Below are 27,893 nucleotides of genomic sequence, written 5' to 3'. Positions count from 1 at the left end.
TGACATGCATTGAGTTTGCTCATGTGTGACAGCCGCCCATGCTGTTAATGGCTGCTCCTTCCTCCCAACTCAGTCAGCAGATATTAAATGACATTGGTCTTCAATTTTAACAGTACGGGAAACATGGAGGGTCACAAAAGTGCAATGAAACTGTTAACTATAAATCTGAAATAAACTCTCAGTTACAGACTACTATAATTGGACAAAGGGCTTAATTATGAAGCATTTAATACAAGACAAATCTAATGAAAAAGTTCTGTATAGTTTGCTTTCAACGAAAAAAGTTCTCAGCTTGAAATCCCTGCCTAGAGCTTAGCTTTAGCTTAGCTATGATCTCCTGGGGGGGCTCTTGCTGAAGGTTTTCCTTGGTCTCTAATTCAGTTCATTCCGTTCATTAATACGAACATCACAAAGACGGATTTCTAGGCCAGCAGCTGCAGCTACAAATCTGAAGAGTTATTTACCTTCCATTTAGCAAGCTGTGTCTAATGTGCCGTAGAGATATACTAGCACTACTCTGATGAAACACCGCTCCATTTACTATCACTGCTTAACAAGAAAAACACTTTGGTCTCTAGCCTTAGAGTCACTTCACAAATAGGCTTCCTTTTACTTTACATTTAATTCAGCTGTCAACAGCAAGCTGATCATCATCTCCTTCCTTACTGGTTTATTAGTGGTGTAGTTAATATGATAAACACAAAGGTATTTGCATCTTTACTTTGGCTTTTCATATCTTCAGTGGATTTTTTTTTTAATTTCCAAAAGGCACCTTAATGCACGTTATCCAACACAGCTGTTATTCAGGGTTACAAATGTGTGAACACATCTTCTATTTGACACCCCTCCCCCGCCAGACCATTTGTATTGCACCTTTGTGCTGTAACTCTAAATAAGTGTCAGAAGGAAAGGAAACAAATAATTTTAGTTGATCATTCTGCATACGTTTAGATTGATTTTAAAAGGAGAAAAACCTTGTTAACTTGAAATTCTTTTTTCTGTTCTGAAAATAAAACAAATTGAAGTAATGAAGAAGATGTAATTATGAAGAGAAGTAGGAACAAGGGAAAAAAAGAGTCCATTTGACATCAGTGTTTTTTTACAATGCAACAAAATGCAGACCCACTCCAGGTCAGCAATGAACAGTTATCACTAATTTCAAAGTTTACAGGTGATATTGTGAAAAGTATATATATATATTAACCAGAAAGATATGGGGAGCTTCAATGTAGTGAAAACATCTCTTTATTTAGAAGCATATTGTATAGAATTTTGCTTCAAACTGCAAGTGACAAGCAAATGAAGAAAAGCTCTCAAGATTCCACTTGTACCGGTATGAATGGCAAATAAATGGAAATGTTCTATTTCTCCTTTTTTTAAAAAGTCTTGGTTCTCTTCTTCAGTCTGGTACTTGTTATCACATACTTCCAAGTACACAGAACATTGTAAATACCTTTCCAAGAGCTTCTGCATTAAGAATTATAATTAGTTTTACATAATCGTATTTGTGTAGAGCTTTACTGAAGGATCACAAAGTTCTTTGTATATAGGAGTGAACCTTTCTCATTCACCACCCAATTCCAGGAACCATTATGCACCAGCTGCCACAATATACTGCAGATGAGGCAGAGAAGTGAGTAATTGCTGCAGCAGCTGAAGTAAGGGGGATCTTTTGGTAGGTCAGAGTGAACAAGTTCAAAGTAGAATTTAGCCAGAACTTTGAGGTTAAAACCCTTACACCTACAAACAGTGTTGAGGGATTTTCAATTAACATTGTGTTTTCAGTTTGATGTCTCCTCCTCAGGGCAGCACATACAACATCCCACACAGCAACCTTGTTTTTGTAGAAATTCTGTTTGTGGTTGTTAACTACAGTATGTGTGAAAATACATAATGAACTTCTTCCAGTCCTGTTTTTTAATGGGACATTCAAAATTAGGTCAGCAGAGGCTATACATAAATAGAATTTGTGCAGACTTTGTATATAAGCATAAAGAAAACTAAATAAACATAAATCAAACTAAAGAACAAAAAAAAAGAAAACAGCTAAAAAAATTAACTGTTAATTGTTTTGAGAAAGCATTTTAAAATACTTATAATCAAAAGGTTGTCAAATTCATCTGACAACAAGCAAGATCCTTCACAATGCAATAACCTTGGAGCCATCATATCAATATTTGCTGTTGTATTCTGATAGTAAGCTGCTTTAAAAACTGCTCAGGTTTATAATGTATTACCTTGTCAGTTTTCGCAGCTCCTCTGTTGTTGGGAGAGCCTTCTTGGTCAGGCTGAATGGAGGCAATTCTTCTTCCCCAGTGACAGACTTCACCTTTGGCTGTTGGGAAAAGGATGATAAAAATGTATGAGTGTATATCATTATCAGTGGTTCCTTAGGGTTAACAGCAACATCTAAAATCAAACCTTGATTTTTCATTCTTTTAATACTTTTCTAAAAATCATGCACGCCTCAAATATCAATAAAAAACAGTACTCTTAGAAAAATAAAAAAGGGGACTAAAGCTGTGAGAAATGTGTAGCGCTATTAGATTTTGTTCACTCTTTACTGTGGTTTCCTAAGCCAGGACATCATCCTGAAATGATGGACTCATCAAGATTAAAAAGGTTAAAATTGTTCCACTAATAATTTGGTTGAAGAGAGATGTATTTACTTCATTTGAAACATTTGGGTGGGGTTTATCTGTTTACATGGTGAAAAGGAAAATAAAATGAAATATCCCAAATATACTGTAAAGCATAATGTATTTTACAAAGCTGCACAATATATGAACATATTTTACTGTACCTTGTCTATGGATTAATTAAACGGGCTATTTCTGAATCTACATAAACAATGCTCTCTTTTTGCACATTTTCAGTGGATGATGTTTCCAAATAGAATCATAAAAAGGGTTAGAATGAAGAGCAGCACTAACTGTTTCACAGACAATTTTGTCTTGTTATCTGACAGTTACACATTGTTTTCCATTGGCTGTTCCCAATACATTCCAGTGCATTTCAAATTTAACACTGTGCTCCTTTTGAAATATCACCCTACCTACACACAGTAAGTCATTTTTCTTGGATGTGTTTTGTGACAGAGAGTTTGTTTTGTGCAACTCAATGCTTCGCAGTGTTAGGAAAGAAATGTATTTTTCCTTTTGGTAAAAAAGTTTGGTGATTTATTTCTAAAAGGGAAGTGAAGGTCACACCTTCCTGTTTTTTCTTCCTGATGCATAGTGGTAACTGTGAGAGGTGAAATAGCAACACAAGGAAATCATGTAGCAGTTTTTATATAGGAGGTGTGATGTCACACTTTGTTCTGGAAACCAATCTGGATAAAAGGAAAACAACATGAAAGATTAAACGTATTTTGCATGCTTAATAATAACCAAGCAAAGAAGTCGCCAAAAGTACAGTTTCAATCTTTTTTCTTGCTCTGAAAATGGCCAGCAGTGTTTCATATCCATGGTAATTAAGTTTACAAATGATGCAAAAATAAGAGAATAAGCAAACACTGTTGTAGCTGCAAAGAATATTAAAGAAAATCTTGAGACTGGAAGATCATGTTTGATGTATAAATGTGCAGAGCATCACATTAAGGTAGCAAAAACATAAGCAGTGCAGATACAAAATGGGAAACAGAGTCCTTGTAGAAGCTACTTATGAAACTGTAAATGTAGAAGACAGGGATAAAACAAATTTTGATGCTCCTTTACATTTTCCCTACAATATAGGAAAACAACAAAAGTATATATGTTCTGAAACATCAAATTCTTCATTCCTCTGTTTCTGTGCCAGTTACTTTATGCCATACAACAATGTGAGTTGAAATATTGTATACAGTGTACATGAAAGCTTTTTATTTCAGAAATTTCAAACTAAATAATCAGATTTGAAGGACAAGAAGTCCAACATTTATTCAATAGAATTGTCAATGTTTTTAATGTAAAAATCCTGCTTTGAGAACAAAAGCAATAGCAAAAACCCAAGACTGTGCAGTTTGTTTGAAAACCCATTAGGGCAGATATATTTTGACCAGGCATGGCATGTACTGTAAGTGCAGTTTTGAATAGAAGAAGCAGCTGCCCTCAGTACCTGTTACAACATCAGCACTAATGCGATGCTCATATTGACAAATGAGTAAGAGAGATCATTTATTAAAGCAAAGCTATAATAACACTGAGGAAATCCTGCATGATTTATTTTCTAATCAAAATCAGAATCAAGCTCAAATCTTTTCACTCTGTAGAAGATCCATCAAGGACAGCTCTGTATTCTTCCTCAAGATAAAAATCAATTGCCAGAGACTTCACTGAACCATAGATATCACCTTGATACTTTTAAACCACTATTTCAGAACAGCTGCATTACATTTCTTCCATTAGCTACCAATTTAATTTTTAGTTGCTACGAAACTCACAAGGCACAGCAGTCTTGCCACTGTCGCTAAGGCTGAGTACAGTTTCGCCATGTAACAACAGAAAAAAAAAACAACCTAATGATTCCATAATCTATTAAAATAATACAAATAAATAAAATCAAACAGGGATAAAAGTGCCATCAGGAAACAAAAAAGTGTACATAACAAAAATGTTTTTTCTATTTATGCCTCTGAATAAGCATGATTTATTGATCCACCCGTAGATCATCTCTCTCTAAAACAATAAAGAAACTGTTTTAGAGAGAAATAGCCTCAGGTTGTGAATGGTTTCTCAGTATGTAGCTCCCCTTAAGAGAAGCTCCCCTGAAACAACGAAACTATCTAAACATAAATATACAACAAGCAATACCATATACAGTACATTTATGTATATGATACGCGAGAGCCAGAAGCAACCACAATTAAATTGGATGGAGAGGCTGATAAAATTTTAAAACAAGCACAAAAGAGAGCATAGAATTGATTACTTTATTTCATTAAAACAGCTGCATGTTTTCCTTTTTGTATAGATTATACATTATATGAAAGAGATATATAATGCCTTAATATAAAAGAATGTTACAGCAATTATACACTGCAGTGTTAAAATAGACTTATATATACCACATGTCACATATGTATCCATATTAATGAAAAGCACAATATCTGTCTGAGTTTGGAGAGAGTGAAAATTGTACAAGTGCTACAGGAGGTGTTTAAGGATTTTTCATGAAAATTTATTCTAGCTATCACATGTAGCCTGAGAGTGTGAAAACAGTAATTTTTTAACCTTTTTTATTAAACAAATACAGAATAATAATGATAATCTACTAGATTCTGATTGATCATGTACTGTATTATAACATAGGTTTAGATAAAAGGCCTGTCGTTCAAGGGACACTGATGATGAGCTCCTAAGTAGGGTACTTTACCCTCCAGCAAACCCAATTGTGTGAATTATTACCAAAACATATCAATAATATTTACATAAATAAAATAAGTTATAGAATATACCGTATACATAAGGCAAGATCACTTTGTTAGCCATATACAATTTCTTGCATTAGGAATTTGGTAGCTTTAATGTGCTTTGGATAAAAGCAATAGCTACATAAATTAATAATAACAAATAAACTATTTTACTGCATAGCTGGAGACTGCTCACATCACATCTGAAAATAGCTAAGCTTATACTGTCATTCAAGAGCTCTAACAGAATCAAGTATAAAATATTCAGTGCTTGCTGGGTAAGATCTTCAGTTTTCAAGCATACTGTACAGTACATGGCTACAACAGCCAAAAAAAGAAAATGGGAAACCAACAGACAACAATAACCTTTACGAGGAGCTCCCTGTGAGATTGAAGGGCAAACTCACATTACGCTGTTAACATGTTCAAACACTTCAGATTGTGTTTATCATTTTCCTAAATAGAAATGTACTGTAGCTTAGTCAGATCAAAAGGAGGGTAAGTTAATTACAAAGACCGTCTGTCATGCTGACCATTGCAGACCCAAAGAATGAAGTGTTTTCCATGACAGAACATCTTGTGCAAACATCTCTTTCTGTAACTGAGCATGTTTGCTCGTTGAGAAAAAAGGCCTGTCCAGAAAGATAAACACTTAAGGAACAGTCTAGCTGGCATCCATTTTGTTTGCACTTCACACTCTCTGGTTGAAGTCTTTTCACTGTCAAGACTGTTTTCCAGAGCCGGTAAAAAATAAAAAAACAGGTTTTTAATTTAAGGAGAGCACATTTGACTTTTTTTTTCAGAGCATACCGAGATGTCTCCAGTTATGGAATTACATTTAATTATCCTAACTACAACTGTTTCTCTAACTCTGTATCAACCTACTGTATCAAATTATGTTTTTTCTCAAGTAATACAACCAATATTTCAGTACTTTGGTTTTGGTTAGATGCCGTTGAATGCACCAGAGAGACAAATATACTGTATAAAGTAGCTCCCTCCCCTAGCTAAGGGAAAGGCAGCCTTTCCAAGGCTGAATAAGCTGTCCAAACCCTCCCTCCTGAGCTGCAGAAGGGAGCCTGCTGCAGGGGTGTTCACTGGGGGGTGCGGGAGATGTGAGGGAGACGCGCGGAATGGAGTCCTGGGTGCAAGACTTACATACATAGACGAGCGGAAGTGTGCAAGGTTGAGATCCAACCTCTCTCCCGAATTTCCGTTACACCCTCCGTCAGGACTCCATAACGTGAGATGATAATGAGGATCAAGCTGTGCATCCTGTGCTGTTAACCAAGTGAATCTTAACTGTAAATTTTCAAAGTTAAAAATCGGTCTGATGTGACAGAACATAGATAAATATAGGCACTGACAATCACAAAATAAAAAGCCTAAATGTTCTGTCACCTTTGAAATGAACTAAAGAATAAAGTAAAAAGCAATGGCCAATTATCTATATAATTGATAATAAATAAAATATCTATGTTAATATGCAATTAAATACAGATCAATAAAATAATCTAAAGTAAAACTGAAAAAAAACATGCTATTGATGGTAACATTATGTATTATTATTATTATTAATAATAATAATCATATTATTATAATAATAATGTGCCAGATAGTTGAAATGTTGAATATCAAGGCAGTGTGATTCTGATTCACTAATACACAATACTGTCAGAAGTTACTGTTTTCTGTGCTTCCAGATGTCATTATTCCAGAAATTTCTGTCAGATCTGCCACTACATTTATTTCCCTCAGTCACACGGTGAATTCTACTAATCACCCTCTGTCACTCAACCACAGAAGCCAGCATGCTTGTAGTCATGGAAACCTCCTTAATGCTGTCTGATTGGCATTTTAACAAGATCCAATGTAGCCTGCTTGAAGAAAAACTGGGGAAAAACACTTTTTGTCCGCAATCAATACTATATGAAAAGATAATTTCACAGGATTGTTTTAGGTATTCCCTCCGCAATTTAGCTAAAAGAAAACCAAAAATCGATTTTAATAGAGTTTTATAATATTAGCCAATCATCTGAACACTTTTTTTCAATTGTACATAAAATTATAGCATGTGTTTTGCTGTCCTGTCATTATGTTACCATTTTAAAGCACAGAGTGCAGAGAGTGTGATGTGGCCTAATTAGACTGAGAGATACTCATTTTCTGGGACAGTTAGCAGCAGGACAGCTGCAGCATTATTGTTAGGATTTTGTGGTGTTCTTGTTCTTGTGGTGCCTACATTTGTCCTGTGCCGTTCACAGTGTGTATTGTAGTCCTGCTATGAGTGGGCAAGTGTGTGTGTGGGACTGCCTTCCAGCTCCTATAGATGCAGACCCTGTTGGGTAGGACTGGCTGTGAGCGAGTGGGTGCTTCGGGAGTAACTGTGTGTGAATGCAAGGAGGATCACTGACTCCAGGATTGCTATACCTGGTAATAAATAGGCCATTACTCACCCATGTGGGCATAGAGTATTTGTCTTGAGCAAACTCCATTTATTCCTGAATAACCTACAGCTGTAAAAGCACTAGAATATTCGTGGTATATACACATTGATGGAATAGGGGAAATTGTGTCGCAAAAAATCCTTATACATTATACATTCTCAATAATGTACATAAATTAAGTTAAACTGGCATATTTTAGAATTGTCTGTGCATTGACTAACCTTAAGAACAGCTCCTGTAAATCCTTGCTGAGGCTCCTTATTCCGAAGTAACTCAATCTTATTCTGAAGAGAAAAACATCATCAACATATTGATTTTTTAATGTCAAATAATTTTGCTTTTACAAACACCCTTCAGTCTGAAATGGATATCTACCAGCAAAGAAGAACTGTATAATACACGTGCAGTGTTAAATTTGTGCCAGTTCCTATAATTTAAAATATATTTCTCTTTGGTATACTTCATAACTTTAACTGTTAAGAGCTGAAAATTGCTTGCAGGCCTTAAGCCTAGCCAATTTTCTGTTTGACTAGGATTGCTTAACATGTGTCATGTTTTCAACATTCCTGGCCAACATAACCTTAAAAAATAATGTTTTAGTAATGCAATAGTCACTAAATGTTAAAAACATTTCATATAGTTCAAGTTCATAACTCCTAGAGCCAAAGATAAAGACAAAGACTTAATTACTGGTTAAAGGGAGAACTTGATTAGAATCTAAACTGTTTTCTTGTTTAAGTTTCTGAAGTTTTCTACTTATGTATCGGTTGCCTATATTACACATTAAACCAAAATATTTAAATCATAGGCAAAAACATCAGAAAATACTAACAGAAGATAATCAAATGATTAAGAACAAATTCAGACTGAGAAAACACTTGGCAGATGATATTTCTTGTAAACAAGTTATTGTCTTGAACTTTGTATCATATAACTGTGACCTATATATTCTTCCCTACCAGTGTGCTTCTTTACTTATTTTCCCTGAAAAGGATATCTGGATAACCCACTACCTGCACATATATTCACCCAGTTTCTGGGCAAGGGCTCCCTCAAGTGGCAGATAATGGGAAAAACTTTAAACTATTTAGAAATTTAGAAAGCTAGAAATAACATACATATGCAAAAAATCAATTTGTTTTAAGATTTCTTTATTAACACCATCAAGAATAATCAATAATAATCATAAACAACTTACATATTCTCTAATCATTGGACATTCCAGGACACAAACTAGGACATTAATAAATACTATACACTATAATTTTACAAAACAAAAAACAAAAGAAAAAAGTTGAAAACAATTCACTGAAGAAGATATGGGACATATTCCATGGAATTTAATTCAGATATAAACCACTCTAAATTCAAAAAGCATGTGAGCCAGAATCCACAGTGTTAATATTGTTGATATTGCATATTTAAGCCAAAAGGCTGAGCTGATTTATATTGTAATTGTTTGTAACTGGTTCTGCTAGTTCTTAGAAATACAGTACAAGGTGCTTAATATATTCAAGAGCTGTTTAATTAGCTGCTCAAATAGATTTTTGCAGGACTGCAATTTTTCAATAAAACCTGAGTAGAAAAAGTGCTCAATTTCTTACTACATTTAATTTTATAATTTCTTGAACATCTAGATATAAATCAAATTTTGAAACCAATTGAAAAACATCTACAGGAAAAATATGAATATGTTAGTTTAAGGTACTCTGCTGTTTTTTACAGAAGGACTCTTGTACCGGGATTAAAACGTTATTGTAAAATTCCCTCTTTGCAGTTCGTTGAACATGTTTCTTGCCAAGCTAAGATTAATACACCTTATTTTTTTGAAAAACAAAAGTAAACCAATTATTAAAAAATACAAATGTAGTGTTTGCCCAGCCTGTAGTTAGCTATTCACAGTATACAGTATATACTGTATATATATTCATCTGTATCTATCAATTACTTCAACTCCTTATTTTATTGTTGTCTTACTGAGGAAAAAAACAGTTGTGAAATTAGGGGCAGGGTCAATTACTTTAATAATCATAAATATTTCCAGGGGCATGATTGTACAGTACAAGCACAAAATAGAATTTAGTCACATATGGGGTTGTGGGGATCTGAAGAATTAATCTGGACTAATTTCAATATCTCATCCGAAGGAGAGAACCTCTTACAGAAAAGTGTTCCTCTATCAAACAGGGGCATCGGTTTTGCAATTCTGATCCAATAAACATCACTAACAATAGGAAGAACCTGATCTACAGTACCTTAGGGTCTCACAAACCTGTGGTGATCAGGCTGATCCTTGCAAAGCTTCTGAGATATGACAGGATCAGACTACAGGTGGTAATGCTTCTGTCAATAAAGTGCACGCTGTACATCAAGACTACAGATACCATGTATTGTAACAGTAAAGCATATGTTTTGAGATTGAAATAAGATTGAATTCAGCTTCATATAAATTAACAATTAATGTATATGGACAAATTATGATAAGGTGTAAATATGCTTGTAAGTGTTAATGGACAATATTTAACAACCAATAGAAATAAATTACTGATGTCAAGTGGTTCTCAAAACAAAATATGAGTTTCTGTATATTACAGCATCTCAAGTACCACCTTAGCTGCAAGTGTTAAGTTTTTGTTTCTGCTAGAGCTACATAAAGAAACAAATATATTGAGGTAATACTTTTCTTCATCCAATGTTCAAAGTCTGAACAATTATTGCATTCAGTCTGTAAGGATATAATACCTTATATTTGTTTAAATATGGGTCTTGGGACTTAGTAATAAGCTAACCATTTCTGCAGTTTAGTGCCTGATGGCAGCCCTGAGACATTCTAATTAAATCCATTAAAACTGCCAGCTCTTAGAAGTCAAAAATAATAATTAAATAAACAATTTTACAACCAAAGATGTTAGTACATGCCTAGTACTCAAACCATCTTGTATCTTTTTTCTCTTTGCCTATGAAAACAATCCCTAATCTTCTGCTCCTGAAGAACAACAGCTTCCTATTAAATAGACAATTGTAATTAATGGAGATCCTTTAAAGACCCTAATTCATAACAATCTGTTTGAAAGATAATTTTAATGTTGCTAAGACAAATAAATTGTAGAAATCACAACAGATTGCCAAGAACATTCAGATCCTATTTAAATACTTTCATAACATCACTTTCTTTCCCATTGCATGTAAAATTCAGCTGGAACATTGAGAGATGCTGGTATTCCTTTCCATCCATTTATCACTTCTTTAACCATTTCATCCAATTTAAGGTTGTGGGGGAGCTAGAGTCTATCTTGGCAAGCAAAAAACACATGGCAGGATACACCCTGGATGCAACACCAGTCCATCACAGGGCACACGCAGGCACAGACAAACACACACTCCTACTGGGGCCACCTTTTCCATAAGCCAATTAACCTACCAGCAAAAACCCATGTGAACAGGGAAAGAACAAACTCCAAACAGATAATACCCTGGAACTGAATCCAGGGCCTCAGTGCTGAACAAGTAATGCTAAACGTTGTGCCACTGTGTTGCCTGGTATAAATGTCATTGAAACAAAATCTCAAAGTTAAAAAAAATAATATATTTTACTGGGTAAATCTGCTATATCATTTTATTACTTTTTATAATTCATGAGTCACCTTTGCTTCAACATTATAGATATTTAACAGACTTTAAAGAAAAGTATGATTATGAGACAAAAACTTTTGTTGTTATTTCTGGCCATGAAACATGAATTATTGATTTTGATGAGTCACTCTAAATTAACTTACACAATGAGGACTTACAGATTTTGAGCACTTCCAAAATACAAAAGCGTTATACACCACACAGTAGTCATTAAAAGAGACACAGCAGGTTTAGTGTGAATTATAGATCCTGCAGCTTATATTAGAAAACCTCAATCTAAGATAAAGTAGTCATGAAAAGCTTTTCTCAGTGTGAGCAAGCTCTTGAAATCCTTGAGTAAAAAAAGCTGGTTTCAGCAAGTTCTGAGTTCTAATATAATGGGAGAAAAGTTTATTAACAGAAACATTTCCTTTTGTCCACAGCAGCAATAACATACTCTTCAGGAATCACTACGTGATGGACAGTTGACCATTTTTGTTCTACGCCCTTTATAACATGACTTCGGCTCTTGCCAGTTATTCTTGAGACTGTGTGCTCTGCGTCACATATTGACATTTAATTATGTTAGGAGGATTGTCAAGATTTTGGCAAGTGTGCCTTATTAAAGTCACAAAAGAAAGTCTTGAAAGGTATTATAGATCATTAAGACTCTGAGCCTGATGGCCACAATAAACTGTTATATTCTCAAAAAACAAGTACAAGTACCTACAGTGGGATAGATATGTTCCTGTGTAGGTAAACAAAATGTCTCCATGAGCTGCAAAGTAAAACCATCTTTTTTTTTTCTCTCAGAAGAGGGTTATTGTACCAGGATTAAGCATTATTTAATCTTGTTAGACTTCAATGAATATGAAATGAGATGCACTGCTTCAGAAAGGACTACACATTTCCAAATCTTATATCAGATATCATCCAATTTGAATGTTTGGACAGGGTATGGGTTGTGTAGGGAGCTATAAAGAGAAATATTTTATAAACATTTGATATTTTACAAAGAATTGAAATGACTGAATTTATATAGTCTAATTGAATCAGCAATAAGACAAAAACAAAAATCAAGTTACTCTCACATTTACTTTATGGCATTTTGGATGTTGGTCTGTCTTACCTACTTTAATAATATCCTGTATCGAGCTGTCAACTTGAAGAATGACTTGGCACTACTGATTCCATGAGGCTGTTTAACTGCCATTCTCGCTGCAATAAATACTTCAAAGATTTTCCTGCTCTACAAGCATTGAATTTCAATTGAACATATCAGATTGCACAACAAGTTTCTCACAATGTAATTTTGCCACTGGTTGTCACTGTTTCTATAGTTAGCCTTTTTGAAATTCAGACAACAGGAGAAAACAACTGCAACCGACAAGCACAATTTTCACAATGAAGGCCTTACAAGAGTATGTAAAAAGTTTAAGTGAATGCACCCGCCTTTTTATGGAAATAAGACATATGTATGGTTGTAGATCTTAAAAGCAATAATTACATCAGAGATTGAAAGCACAAAAGAAAAAAATGGTCATTAAAAAGCCTTTTGCAATACTGGCCTCCCAGGTGAGAATGTCATTTGTAAAGGTAATGTGAACAATGCTTACTACATCTGTTGGTAGTATCTCTTTACAAAGAAACCACGTATTCACTTTCGCTGCACAATGACGTATAAAATGAAATGTTGAAGATTACTTCTACACCTCCAAAAATAAGCACAAAGGAAGCATCAAAGAAGATAATGATTTTGAGTTTTGTCCTGGAGAGATTTCTAAATTAAACAGGAAATGTCACACTGTGTTTTAATCAGAGTAATACATAATGCATGCACAGACATGTATTTCAATATGGATATCTAGTGTACAAGGAGCCTGAATCACTCACCACTGCCAGTATTAGATTAGGTTTTTATTATCATTCCTATGTGCTCAGTCACACATATTTCCAATGTGTTACTGACATTTAAACATTGTCTCTTTGAAACCTAGTGTGTTTATGTTATCATATAGCAAATGAAGGGAAATATTAGGAAAAATGCTGCCATACACATGCTTTGTGAATTTGATGTTTTTTTAAAAAGATTAAACTGATCCTCATGAGAACTATACAGGTTTTAGCTCTTATTTGTATGAGAGACAATGGTCTTCTTAATCATTGTCTCTTATTATCTCTTTATCATTGTGAACTTAATGTATAATACTATGCCAATTAAATCTGTTTATTTGAAGAATGTAATTTCCCAAAACACATGGTATATTTGACGAGATCAACAATTAAAATAAAACCACAAAAATAATAGCATTAATAGTGAGGTCTCATGTTTATGATGTAGAATAACCATAAAAAAACACTGCCTGACAACTCCAAAACCTTATTGAAAACAATATACAGGAACACTAATCCACTAGGGGAAAAAATGAATATTAATATCCTAAGAAAAGTGTGTCTTCAAATGTCCTGTTTGATCATGTGTTACTCAAATTATTCTTTAATATTGTAAACAATAAAAGTTAAATATTATAAGATAAACTATACCTATGATTTCTTCTACAACCTTTAGTACAATGAATACAAAATGAAATCAACTTGATGTAATGTCAGACCTGATAGTCTATTATCAAACCAAAGTTTGAATGAAAATGGTCTCTGATTAATAATGATTTGTGCTTTAAAGATGACAAAGGATCCTCATACTAAAAGTCTCCATTTAAAATTCTGAACCTACACAACTCAAACTAAACAAATTTATAAACAACAATAAAATATATAAACCAAACAAACATAAATATAAACAAAAGCAATGTGCAGTATACTGTCTAAATGACAATGGAGGTACGCACATAACATTGGCATTCTGTTTGTGTTTTTACACTCCATCTGCCTCTTCTGTAGATCCTGTGAGGAGATGTAGCAGGATGTTTCACTCGAGGAGGAATTCCTTCCTAGAAACAAAGTATGGGTTTGAGCGTAAGAGCATCTATTTGTATCTTTTTATTTTTCTCATCACATTAAAAACTTAATCCTGTCTGCTACGCAGAACCAAAGAGTCCTTTAGACAAACAATATGTGCACAAAAGATCTATAATAAAATTAATATAGTATTTAATCATTATGAGCTGTGGATCTGTTTTTGTTAAAGAATGTTTCTGCGTTCTGTTCTTGTTGAACTGTTCCTATTCTCAAGCACTGACCAATTCACACAGAGCTGCTACCTGCTGTACAACACAGGACTGGTGAAGAACACATTTCTGTGTCCACAAAAATCACCATACCTGCTTTGCTTGCGCATCACATACATTCAGAATCAACTCTAAAGAGCAGCTGGTGATCTCTCCTCAGATAATACAAAGAAGAAGGTGCACGTCAATGCCCTGTTCTACATCCATCCATTGTCAGAAAGAGCAAAGGAAAGCTCAGTGTCTATTTCAGAGACGTAAGGTGTGAGGCAGGAATGTAAGAAGAATTTGAAGCACCTGTAGACCCAAGGGGACTGCAGACTCCACCCTGATGGTTCTCCAATTTGGAATCAAAATCCTGGACCCAAAAACTGTCAGACAACAATACTAACTACTAGGCATCATGCCACTCTGCCATACAGAACCTATGCAAAATTAACAGTGATGTCCTATCTGCATATTAAATTCTAAACTGTCATATTCTGAAATTACACAAAAGCAATTCTGCTAACTCTGGTATTATTTATTAAGGAATCAGTATTGTCATTTAAAATAGATCTGACAAAAACAAAAATATATAATCAATTACAAAGGTTAACAATAGAAGACAAATCTGTACATACTCTTCATACGTAGATATGTGAAATATTCATTGTTATAAACTTTTTGAGGAAACACAATATTTGAAGTATTTTAACCATAATTTTCAATAAACCCCAGTACTTCAGGAAAATGAACTGAGAGTGCCTGAATTGGAATCTGAGCAGAAACAGTACTTCACCGATGGTCTTGATTTTTTTGTTATAAATAATAGCCATTGCATTTTTAAGTGGTTTACCTTTTAATGCCTCTCATTTAAATTGCATAAAACAAGTGCCCATCTTCACAGTTTCAAACTAAATGAAAGCTTTCTAAGGGAAAGTCAATGGATAATCTGAATACCAGATTTTTGTTAGATTCACTGTTAATCTTTTCTTCATGAGGCAAGTTAGAACATGTTCTCTTTGCATTTTCACCCTTGGCCACATGTACTTCCTCTTTGGATTGATTTAATTAAGCAATATACAGCACTCACAAATGCCTGGGATCTTGGAAAGTTCTAATTCTGCTAAAAGCTTGGAAAAAAACATTTCATGCTGTACCTGGTTTAATCAAAACTGGTGTTGCTAGACAGATTAGCCCAGTTTCAGAACAACTGAAGTTCTCCTTATACAAACCTTATCCATGCTCAATTTAAATTTGCAACTTAAAGTAATGTCGAATTTTCATCTGAAGCCATCACCAATATTTTTTACTTATCCAATTCTTACATCTGATATCTACAACCTCTGTTTAGTACTGACGTTTTCATTATAATAATCAAAATACAAATCGTATTTTAAGTTCACATTTAATTAGTGGTAGTGACAGTGAAATTAAATTTACTGTTTGTGATCATAGATTTACATCTCAAGAAGTTATTAAAACTGATACAAGGATTGAGGGAGACCTTGTGCTCTAAGATAATTGCTTGCAATTTATCAGCCATTCAACTGTGTCTTGCACTCACAAAGCATAATGTAACCTGATAGGTTTGAGGTAAAACAACATAATGTATCTATTGTTTTATAACAGTCTTGTATCTCTGAACATTAAAACAATGTTTTCCCTTGGTCATTTCTTCCTTCAATCTAATGTTCCAATTACAATTCTAATTTTATTCTGGAACTGTCTGGGAGATAAAACACTTGTAGCTTTCTAAATTACCCCAGCTTTTTGTTGGGATTAATTTAAATTTGCTAAAAGATCAAGATTGTTCCCAATGTGAATCTTAAACAAAGTACAATATTAAAATGCGGTAGGTTACTGCAGTAATGAAAATACTAATGCAGCTATAAATGTGTTCCTCCCTGGTTATATCATTCCCTAGTCTCACCAACAAAACAATCAATAACAATTATTTTGATCTCTCTCATAAATGTTTTTGCTTTTGTTTGAAATCAGTTTACTTCAGAATATAAATGATGTGGTTAAAAAAATATCAACAAACATTTTTAAACTATTTTTACACACTTTATAATATCACAAGTACATACCATTCCTATATAAACCCCAGCCATGTTTCTGGATGTCTGAGCCTTGCCCTTATACTCCTTCTCCATGGCATTTCTTTACCGAATTAAGCAGCTTGCAGTACTCCTTTGTTTTTTAGGGCTGTACAGCACAGACTCTTGGTTACTGAACTTCCAAGGGGACCTGTCTCTAAGCAAACAAATGGCAATCAAATGGCTACAGAGAGCTAAAACAGAATGGAGACAAAATGTCTCGGTTAACATTTAATGGCAGCAGAATACTTACTGCTCTTATAAAAGTGTTTTGAGCTCTAATCCTGCACAGTTCACACAAAAAGGGCAGAAGAAACACAGAAGGGAGAAATTATTAGCTCAACATTTTTGCATAATCCTCTACCAGCACTGCCACATACTGTACCTCTGCTGCTATAAACCCCTTTGCATGAGACCTTACCTGACACAATCTTACAGGTAGTCTCACAATTGCATACCTTCCACGTAGTGTTTGAGAGGCAGACAGCTGGGCTCTGATTGGATCGAAAAAAGTTTGCACTTGGTGGAATTATAAAATTCAGTGGATGTAAAATTGCAACTTACATATTGTTGTTTTAAATGAGTTGATTGATTCAAATGCAGTTATAATACTTGCCCGGAGACAACAGTGAAACCTAGAGGAAGCAGTACAAAGGCAATTGCATACTGCAACACAAGGTATTTATTCAATAATATGAGACCATGTTCTGAACACATTAGTACCAAAAAAATATTTTTGATCAGAAAAATATGACAAAATGGGTAACCTTTCATTACAGTGTCTACCTCAAACATTTCTATATGAATTGAAAAGGTACTGTCATTCATTCACATATTAATCCATTCAAAACCAGTTCTTTGGATCTGTGTCTTTTTGATCAATTTTTAATTTCAGGTTTATAAAACACTATGCTTGCTACATCTCACAATCAACAACAAGAGATCATGTTTATGAAGGGACACTGTAAATAAAAGAAACCTGTTTAAAGAAAAGAAAGAAACATCCTGTTATAAAACAGCAGTGTGTTCTTGTGCATTCTGTTTGTGCTGAAAATGGCTTTTATGGTTATTACTAAAAACTATCCAGTGAAGAAGCATGAGTAGTATATATATATAAAAAAAAAAGATTTTATATTTTTTTAAGTACTGTATGAGAATGTACAGCAGTGTATTTTGTCATGTTGTCAGTAAACCACAAGAGGGAGACAACAATATGCATTTCTAAAGCAGCATTCTTAAATTCAAATAAGATAAGGGCTTCATTATACTATAAAAGGCTCTCATTGAGCTCACGATACTCTTGACCTTTGGGTTTCATTAAGTTTGCTGAAACTTACCTGCAGCCACCGTTAATACTGTATTGTATACTAATGTAGAAGACAGCTGTTCTGGCAGCGTTCATTCTACCTGTTATTTGCTTGCCTAATGCTTCTTCAGACATTTTTCAGACAACAGTGGTACTGTTAGCAATGTTACATAAGAATAGATGGCCCAGTGTTGTCTGAATGTTTTTACAGGATGTAATTTACCAAGTTGATTTCACTGTGTGGTCAGAGAAAGATCAGTCTAGTACTACAGTTTGTGTTTAGAAAATTAAGATGTAACGTTTTAAGCTAAATATATGCATAATACCTCTATAAAATCAATCAATCAATCAATCAATAAAGAAGGCCATTCAACACATCTAACCTATTTAGTTCCTAGAGCTAATAATTACAAGCATTTCATCTTGTGCTTTCTTATAAGTAACCAATATATCAGCTTCAACAACAATAAGGCTAGGTAGCTTGTCCATTGACCCCCACAATTATTTTATGTAAAAAATGCCTCCTTTTCTCAGTTTGGAAAGCCCTTAGTTTCCACTTGTGTTCTCTGGCTCATGTTTCACTGTTAATTCTCAGGAAGTACACAGGGTTGACTTTTGAGGCTAACAAATGCAATCAATTTGACACATTTAAAAAGGCATGACTTTTATCTTTGGCCTGAATTAATTTGTTCCTTTCAAGCTCCCTACATCTTTTCTTTATTACCATTCTGTCAATCACAGTTCTTTCAATGGTACTGTTATCGTATGCACAATATTCACAGGATAAAATAAGTTACAAAACTAAAACTTCTACTAGTAAAAATTAAGATGTCACTTCTTAAGCAAATGAAATGCATAATACCTCTATAAGAAGAAATTATGAAGGCCTTCTTGTATTTTGTTTGCTGCCATGCACTACAATTGTGAATTATTGTTTGTTATTTTATATGAAATGTATATAATTTATTGATACAGTATGTGATCTGGACAATCTGAACAACTATTAAACAGATCTATTGTACTTAAATTCATTTATGTTAGAGGTGGTAGGTATTAAATCGGGACTTACTGTATTAACTTCATGTTAATAAATTAAACACAGTACATTCTAAATTGGTTCCTCTCTCCTCCAGTTTAAGAAACACTCAAGAGCTGATCATCTCTTTCAAAGTAGGAAAATGTTAGCCACAGGGTTCAGGCTCCTGTTTACTCAGCACACAAGTCAAACATACCAGACAAGTTTTAAATACAGTACCGTAGCTATGTTCGTTTTTGGATGATATTGTTGAGCTCAGATCAGTAGAAAATTCCAAATATAAATAATGGATTTGATAAAATCAGTTTCAAACAAAAATGTTATTTTTGTCTAGACATATGGTTTTTATTTGTTTCACAACACTGGATAATAAATCATGTACAACCTTTAAATGTGTATCTTTTCAAAAGTTCAAATATCTATTGCTGTGTATGCAAAGCAGTTTTACAATATTGTTTTGAAGAAAAAAAATATTTTTCTAAAATAGTATCAGCAAGTATGAGAAACATCACACTGTTATATATATATTTTGATTAAAAATACAAAAGAAAAGAAAAAACGATTTAAAGAAAATAGGTTTCATACTTCAAGGGTGAAGGTATTTACTTAAGTGAAAGAGTATTTAGCAGAAGACTGTCTCACAAAGTCCCTACCAAAACAACTTTCTCCTCTCTTTGTATTCCTTGTTTTTCTTTTAAGAAGAAAGCAAAGTAGAATTTTCTTTAAAAGTTTTTCTTCTCTTATGCTTTTGATATGTCTTGTACATCTTCTTCCTGTCTTAAACACAGTAGAAATCAATGTCCTGTAAAGTTAAAAAACAAGAGAAATAAACATTAAAAAGTGACAAAAATATTATTCACATAATATTACCAAAAATATGATTCAAAAATATATTCAAAAAGACACAATTGCCTGTTTTCGATGTATTCTGCTAGAGGAATAAATGTCCTAAATCAACATATAGTATAGAATTTTCTAAGAATGATAGATAAGGGTCAAGTTTTTGTTTTGATGTTCTGGGAAAGTATTTGTAAGTATCTGCAAGAATATCAAACAAAGGGTTGAAAAACATTAAAGCAAAATATCTTTGACCAAGTTTAATGGGCTCTGCTTTTTCCACATTAGCTTTGAGCTGTTAGGAAATTTATTGCAGTACTTACGGTTGTGGGAATCTCAATACTGCCCTCCTTGAACACATGGGTTTCAGTGACCAAGGTGCTGGGGAAGTATCCAATGATTCCCATCTGTTCCACATACCGGTCACTGTAGACCTGACAGGACAGACATGCACACGAAGGAAAATAACACAAAACAGACATGAGTGAAAAAGGTTTTTGCCTGCATCTGCAATGCCCACCCCATTAAAATTGTGAAACTACACTTTGAACATGATCCTAAACCCAACTAGTGACAGAGTAATAAACAGGGTGCTGGGAGAAGGTGAGTGGAGGGCCATGCATTTTTGGTGGGGGAAGGGGCTCTAGGTTTCCAAACTCTGTCTTTTTTTGAGATTGTAAAAAGAAGCTGCTGTACCCCCTCGGCCCCCCCTTGAAACATGAATATCTTCCCGTTTCTCTAACAGAGCATATACCAGCACGAGCTACAAAGTCATGTATACTTTTACTGAGCCTGTTACTTCTCTCAATATCATATTGTTCTAAGCAACTTCTGGAAAACGTGTTTGATTTTACCTTAACATGTATTTACAATTGTCACTGATATTTTGCTGAACACGAATTAAATACCAAATCTGGGATTTGTGGGACAACTGTGTTTAGAATAGATGGCTATCTGCAATTAAAAACGTTTCAGTCGTATTGCACTAATATTACACATTGTTTCTTAAAGTCTGTTATTCCCAAAATGCATTTAAGAATGCTGCAGGACATGTTATGCCTTTGGAAAAACAGAAGAGCTCTGTTTTAAGTCTTTCATTGTTTCATGTTCAGCAGATTCTGAGCAGTTTTCAAACAAAGAGAGAGCATTCCAAAGGAATTCAAAGACAGCTAGAGGAAAGATACTAACCTGTTGTAGCAGCAAAACACTTCACATTTTCTAAAACAATTTTTACTAAGGTATTCAAATCCAATCACATTAATGCTGTGGTGTATATTTAACAAAACCCGTTTCATTGTGTCATAACATGCATACTGTACCTTTATGTTAAGCACTTGCTACAACTTGAGCTATGAAACATTCTAGTTATAGAACATAGAAATGAAGAATTAAATAATATATTTAAATAATACACATACACTTCCAGACCAGAACTCTCCTGAGCCTTCTTCAGGCAGTAGTTTGGAATAAACATAGATCAGCTGGCCTTTCTTTATGTTAATAAATCTGCAGTCAGGTGCGTTGTAATCATCATTTGCTGTGGCAAGGGATATCGTGTCTAAAAGACAAATAGAGGTTAACAGAGGTCTACTAAACCCTTGGGTTCAAACACAATCTACAAAGATGTTTACAAAAGCATCATATTCTCCAATGAATACACAGCAATAAAACTGGTATGGACTGTAGCACACTGTAAAAAAATGTTTTAATAAAATTCAGATTAAATGCCTTACAGACAATAACTGGTCACTGCAGAATTCAAATAAACCACATTAACATTGCATATTAAGTTCCTGGGCATCCTTAAAAAAATAATATTGAATTCTGTACACTCACGTGAACATTCTTCATCTGCACAGAGCTTCATATTTGCAAGTTTTTCCATCATAACTCCACTAACAGCTTGGTTTATTGAGCCAAGCAGAGTGAGAACAAACACAAGGTCGAGAAACTTTAGCATCCTGACAGCCGTGTGTATACTGTAGGATCTCGTTTCTCTTGTGAAATGTTCCTCTGGCTGAAAGGCTTATTCAAGAACTTGGGCAGGACATCTGGATGACCAATCATTGCAGATCAGCTCCAAATTCCAAGGGTTGTTCCAAAAAGCTGTTGGCAAAGTGGCTCAAGCGGATGTTTTTTTTATAAACCAGATTTCTTTTCTTTGGCCTTTGACCCATCTAATAACTCAAAATATGCATCATTAACAAACTAGTGAGTCAGTGCTAAAGGCATTCCCTTTATTGACTTTCTTTTCAAGTTAAAAGGTAAGAAATAGGAAAGGGGGAAAAACGTCCAATATATTGCTTACTAACATTGTAAGATTTGGTGTATATATTGCACTTAAGTGTGACAAAAAAAAACAAAACCATAACCATATGGGAACATAAGGGGAAGACTTTAGGTTTAATTAATGTTTAAACAGCCTCAAAGGCAATATTGCTGTAGACCAGAGATAAGAAAACAAACGTATTAAATCTGCAAGGAATATTTCATGTCGAGACTCCCAGAAGACAGAATACAATATACCTTTGAAGACACATTGCATTTTGAAAATTCTAACTATATATGATTAAGTAGCTGAATACTTTAGGAATACTAATTATCTAATTATCTTGAGAAAATAAAGCTAGTGTCATATTGTTTGATCCAACTGGTGGATAAATGTACCCAATGAGTGCACACATTCTCCACACTGAATTCATGTTGAATAATTCATGAAAGCTTATGAATTTTCTTCTTCCTAAGGGAAAGTACATCTAGATACACCACCACCGTATCGTGATAGAACAAATCTCACAAATCCCATTCAAATGACTGACAGAGGATTCAATTAACCTGATCCTGGAGTACCTTATTGTGAACTCCAGGAAATAACCCAGAGCATTTTAAAGATTAAACACATTAAAGTTTAAAGTTGAAAAAAAAAACAGCACCATATATAATCCCATTTATCATTAAGTAATCCATCAGAGCGGTTGATGATAACTCTAATCTAGCCTTTCTAATTTTTTGCACTATGAAGCAAAGTTTATATAAACACAATGTGTTCCTTTGTTGTTCTCAACGTTTCATTAAAAAAAAAACAGCAAACCGCTATTTTATTCAATCAGAAAAAAAAATACTACATACAATGTATTTTTTAAAAAACTTTATTTTTCAGATTAAATTAAACTGCTGTATTCTCCAAAGAAGCAGTCTTTAAGAATGGTTGACACAAAAATAAAAACAATTTTCCCCAAACAAGCTCTCATCTTCAAAGACTGCCTCTGCAACAAGTCCAAACTTATCCTTTTACACCATAGAAAAAAGCTAGATATCTCACTACGTCTGGTGTATTTTTGGGATTCAAAACAAAAAAATCTGGAGAACCCTCCTTTAAACTTCAGATTGTGTTGGCTACAAAAGGTCCTCATCTCAGTCCACAAACATCCACAGATCCGTGGTTATTTTTTAGCGTAAGTTATCTTCATGGCGTGGGTGGACGTTATGCGGAATCCCTGCAGGGCATCCCTCGCCACTCCTGCTTGCCCTTCACTTTCAAACTCAACAAAGGCGATGTCGTGTCGGCCAGGCACAAGACGTACCTCTTTGAAACCAGGGAACCTAGGCAAAACAAGGAACACTCTTATTGTAAAAAAAAAAAAAAAAAAAGCAATGTTCTACCGAACTTAACAGATATGCAAACCACTCTTCAGGCTGAGCTGGGATAAGTGACTTCTAGCACCAAACTGAGACCAGGCCTACATACTGTATTATTGAGTTAGGTCAGAAAGCTGCACCACGAACTTGAATCAATTAGATTTAGTAACTTCAGAGTCTTTAATCAACAAGCATACAACCTTTTTACCTTGTCCTTAGGGTTAAGCCAAAGAGTTCACTGTGTAATTTATAGATGAAGTCATTACTGTGTCAGGGGAAGTAAAAACCTGAATTGATACAGACCTGAAAATCCAGCTTGTGGGAAACCCTGGCTAGAAATAACAGCAAGATTATGTTGTATTTGTAAAGCTCTAAATAATCAAGATTCGCCAAATGGAAAACAGCATTATTTAAAGATTTACAGGTAAGAAATAGCTTAATTCAATCCTTTTATACTGTCACACGCCTTATAATGCTGTGCAAACGTGATTCTGAAAAAAATAAGTCACGTGTTCTAGATTTGTGCTGTGGCAGTTGTAAAGATAGACAGAGTTGCAGAAACAAAAAAAAAAGTCTCTACTTACTGGTTGAAAAGCATAGATAGCATCATTTCACTTGTTTCCTCTGGTAGATTATTGAGGAATAAAATGTAGTTAGGTGGATTGTCAGGTGTCTAGAAAAAAAGAAAAATAACATTATAGCAATAAGTACAGAAGTATTATTGTGCTACTGCAAATATTGGACATGAATTTCACACTTTCAACATCTTTTTATTCCTGCAAGTTAACCTTTTACGTTTCTTTGATGTTCTATATTTTTAGTATTTCTTTCTTGAAATGTGGAATACAAACAAGTTACAAATATGGACTTTATCAGATCTGCATTCATACTCACATATATGAATATAGAATAATATATAGAATAACTATTTCATTATAGTTATAGATAATTTCATAAATAAATCCCCCGTCATCTGGCACATACCTGTTGAGTCTGGGGGGCATTGGAAGGTGTATTCGTAGATGCCTGTTTCGCAGAAAGTAAAGAAAAAGAATCAATGAAAAACATTCATCCAGAAAAATACCTAACATTCATACTGTGGTTTGTGCTTTTAGTAATAAAAAACACTGCTTACCTAGACATTATTAATTATACCTATGTACAGTACTGTATAGTAACCACTTCATTTGATTTTTGTGTAATTACACACAATCACAATTTTCATTTTCTTAATGCCTTTGGGGTCCATTATAATGTCTAAACAGCCAATTTTCTTGCACGAAAAACAAGAGCTCACACAATACTGAACAGCATAGAAAGCAAGATATAATGAAGTGCATCACACATGTCTCTCCTACCACTCCATAGGCTCTGTTAGTTAGTGGAATGTGATGCAAGCAGTCTACATGAGATGAGTCGCGCTGTATGCACCTTCCTCTTCACTCTATAGCTAGTACTGCTATTTGAAATGTGCTTTGTGGTATTGAAATTTCATAAAAAGAACATTAGTTAAAAGAAGCATGGGTGTGGTTTTGATATATTGGGGTTATGTTTAATGAAGCAAAACTTATTTACCAGGGCTGGTTTCTTGGTTGCATTTGCTGCCTGCTCCTGAACTTTCTTCTTCTTTTCCTTCTTCTTGTCCTTGTCGCCAAATGTGCCTCGCATTTTAGAAATAACATCAGAATCTGTCTTGGCATACTGAATGCGCTGTGTAGGTAAAACAGGAAAGAAATTGCGTATAAATACTCTTGTGTAAAAGTCTTGAAATATATTATACTGTTGTGTTGTTTTCAATGCTATTCCTTCTAAATGCAGAAACAGTTCTGTAGTAATGAAATACAGAAATTTTGAACATTTTAAGAGAACAGTTAGTCCTGAGAGATCTGCATTTTGCTCTACAAAAAGAAGCCATTTAGTTTTATGATGTAAATTGATGAGCAAAACCTGACAATAATAAGAGTTTAGATTTTATAGATTTTATTATTGTGCATGTGATGGAATACGTTACTCCAACATTTCATGTACTGCTCATGTAAGCTTTCCCATGCTAAGCTTTATTAATGACTATCAAGGTGGTCTGAACAGTAGAAACGTCTTGCGGTGTCAATGATGCCGAGCATGACATATATTGTTACAGCCAATTAGATCCAGGATCTCTAAGGCTTTTGCACGAGTATAAAAAAATGTAATTTTAATATAAAAGGCCCAAAAGCTGTTCCTGTTTTCTTTTTAATGTAGAAAAACCTTGTAAGAATTGGAATTATTCCTTATTGAAGAGCCTTCCTAAAAAATATGCATCGTTACATGAAATAATCATACATGGCAACTTGTTTTCTAGACAAGTCAAATACAAGGTATGTATTTTTGTAAATGTCAAAACAGCTCAAGTGCACTTAACACTCAGATGTGTAACTAACCATTGGCTTATTATAAAACGGAAATCCTTGCAGTTGTCGAAGAGCATTGGTAGCAGAGCCCAGTTCTTTGAAGACAACAAATGCTTGTCCTCTCATCTTCATTGTCTTCAAAGCCACAATATCAACTATCTGTCCAAACTGAGAAAACAGTGCATATAGCGACCTCTTTAGCTCTACGGAGAAATAAAAAAAAAATAGTGCATTCAAAACCACTAAGTATTAAGTCAGGAAGAAATTATAGAAACTGCACAGGAACACTATTCAGATCTAATGAGTTTAAAAATCAATGCCTGCTAGTACTGGGACTGTGCTTTATTTCTGAACATGTTGAAATATTAATCAGATCATACTAAATTACTGTTAATCTAAATATAGCAGTAAATGTCATGCAAACTGTGACACTTTAATTTAGTTAAAATCTGACTGTACGCGGCCCTACAGCCTCCTATTAAACTATATTACCATGCAGTCACACTATTTTGACACAACTGGTACATGATTTCTCTTTCGGTTTTACCTTATATACATTCAAATTTCTTGGGTACGGTTACAAATAGGCAACGTTTATCCGAACAACAGACTTCCTGAATCATAAATGACGATATTCGTAAATACTTACCTTCTTTTTTGATTTTGTCATTTACATTATTAATATAAATGGTGTGGTTGGGTCTAATATCCATGATGGCACTGCAACGTTATAACTACAAGAAGAAAAGAGATTTACATATAAACTGTTCTAATGTAATTTTTAAAAAACCTCGGTGGCTAAAGAAAGTGAAACATTGTTCTTGTTAGATCGAGTATTTACACGAATTTGTATTTACGTAAGAGTTAATTAAAAACAATTAAAAATAATATTTGCTCAGAAGCTAGAAGAAACAAGTACGTGATTTACAAAACAAGACTAAAGTCAACAGAACATATTAGTATTTCTAATTATAAAGAGAGATGTTCCACTTTTAAACTTTAAAACATAAAATAAAATTAATAGAAACAACACAATATAAAAACACAGCAAACTCACGCCGCTCTTCTTCAAAACGCTACCGGAAACAAACTACCATCACACTTCCTGTGGGCAACACTGTGTAAAACAACAAGAACACTTCGCTTTGAATATTTAGTTCCTACATACTTCTTTCTCCCTCTAGCGGCACAGACTGCATACCGTATGTGTACGTAACAATTACATACAGTATAAAATACATTAATTTTGTGAAACCAATTTGTATCGGGTTAATAAAACTATCGAATCCACTATTAAAAATACACGTTTAAAGCTACACATTTAAAAGTGTGAGAAAGATTACATTCCCGGTGAAGAGAAAATATCTCCTTGACAAAAAAGACTTGAGCACGCTTTTGTTGTGATTTTGTTTGGCGTTTTTTACATGTGGGGTACACATTAACTGAATGTGAAAACACGCATCATACAGCTATTGTCCATGACCTGTGTTAGCTAGAAAACAGTTTTAATCAAACAGGTCTCGATATAGATTCTGTGGCACCGAAAACATACCGTACTGTATTGCTTGTCAAGACGCAGCTTGTGAAATCTTACGGTGGTTTACTGATCTGAGATTCCTGCCTGATTTTATTTTCAAATAATTCCTGTAACTTTGTTCAGTGTTCAATGTGAATTCTTTGTCTTATTTGTGACACAACAATGAGACATCTGAATGCAATTAATTTAATGCTTTTAAAATACCTCATTGATTTGTTCTGCTATTAAATGTTAAATGCAAACCACATGTGATACAATATGCTATATAATCAGGCGCCATGGGTGTGTTTTTACTCAGCCCTGAGGAAGATAGGAGGAGGGCCTACATGTTAGCAGGGATACAATACATGCAGACAACTGCAGTTTTAAACATGGCTTCAGGACTGCTCGTGTACCCACCTGGGAACTTAACCCTGCCATGGTGAAATCGT

The 27,893-nt window shown here is 34.2% G+C and overlaps 3 protein-coding genes across 4 annotated transcripts in view; all 3 read right to left on the bottom strand.

The window, feature by feature from the left end:
* LOC148646156 (uncharacterized) overlaps positions 1-17,011 on the bottom strand; it is a 42,100-nt gene extending 25,089 nt beyond the window's left edge. Inside the window, exons 1-4 of one of the 2 annotated variants that reach the window (XM_088609768.1) lie at positions 16,709-17,010; positions 14,298-14,399; positions 8,058-8,120; positions 2,238-2,335 (exon numbers count right to left, since the gene is read on the bottom strand). In XM_088609768.1, coding sequence (XP_088465894.1) covers positions 2,238-2,335; positions 8,058-8,120; positions 14,298-14,399; positions 16,709-16,774 — 329 coding nt within the window. In that variant the 5' untranslated portion in view covers positions 16,775-17,010. Of the gene's footprint in view, positions 1-2,237; positions 2,336-8,057; positions 8,121-14,297; positions 14,400-16,708 lie in introns of both variants that reach the window. The other variant, XM_088609769.1, reaches the window with a different exon arrangement.
* A 2,368-nt stretch (positions 17,012-19,379) lies between these two features.
* LOC148646155 (otoraplin-like) lies at positions 19,380-21,921 on the bottom strand. The gene is made up of 4 exons (XM_088609771.1): positions 21,733-21,921; positions 21,315-21,454; positions 20,220-20,330; positions 19,380-19,861 (listed from the first exon to the last, which is right to left on the bottom strand). The coding sequence occupies exons 1-4, from the start codon at positions 21,854-21,856 to the stop codon at positions 19,838-19,840; spliced, it is 399 nt and encodes a 132-aa protein (XP_088465897.1). The 5' UTR covers positions 21,857-21,921; the 3' UTR covers positions 19,380-19,837.
* Positions 21,922-23,029: 1,108 nt separating this feature from the next.
* snrpb2 (small nuclear ribonucleoprotein polypeptide B2) lies at positions 23,030-27,079 on the bottom strand. Its single transcript, XM_088609770.1, has 7 exons — positions 26,983-27,079; positions 26,575-26,659; positions 25,956-26,128; positions 25,111-25,245; positions 24,520-24,561; positions 24,120-24,208; positions 23,030-23,499 (listed from the first exon to the last, which is right to left on the bottom strand). Exons 2-7 carry the CDS (start codon positions 26,636-26,638, stop codon positions 23,340-23,342), a joined length of 663 nt encoding a protein of 220 aa, XP_088465896.1. The 5' UTR covers positions 26,639-26,659; positions 26,983-27,079; the 3' UTR covers positions 23,030-23,339.
* Positions 27,080-27,893: the final 814 nt, after the last annotated feature.

The sequence above is a fragment of the Lepisosteus platostomus genome, chromosome 17 (genome assembly GCF_059453375.1).
Source record: "Lepisosteus platostomus isolate fLepPlt1 chromosome 17, fLepPlt1.hap1, whole genome shotgun sequence".
Classification (NCBI taxonomy): domain Eukaryota; kingdom Metazoa; phylum Chordata; class Actinopteri; order Semionotiformes; family Lepisosteidae; genus Lepisosteus; species Lepisosteus platostomus.
This window is presented reverse-complemented; position numbering and strand designations above follow the sequence as displayed.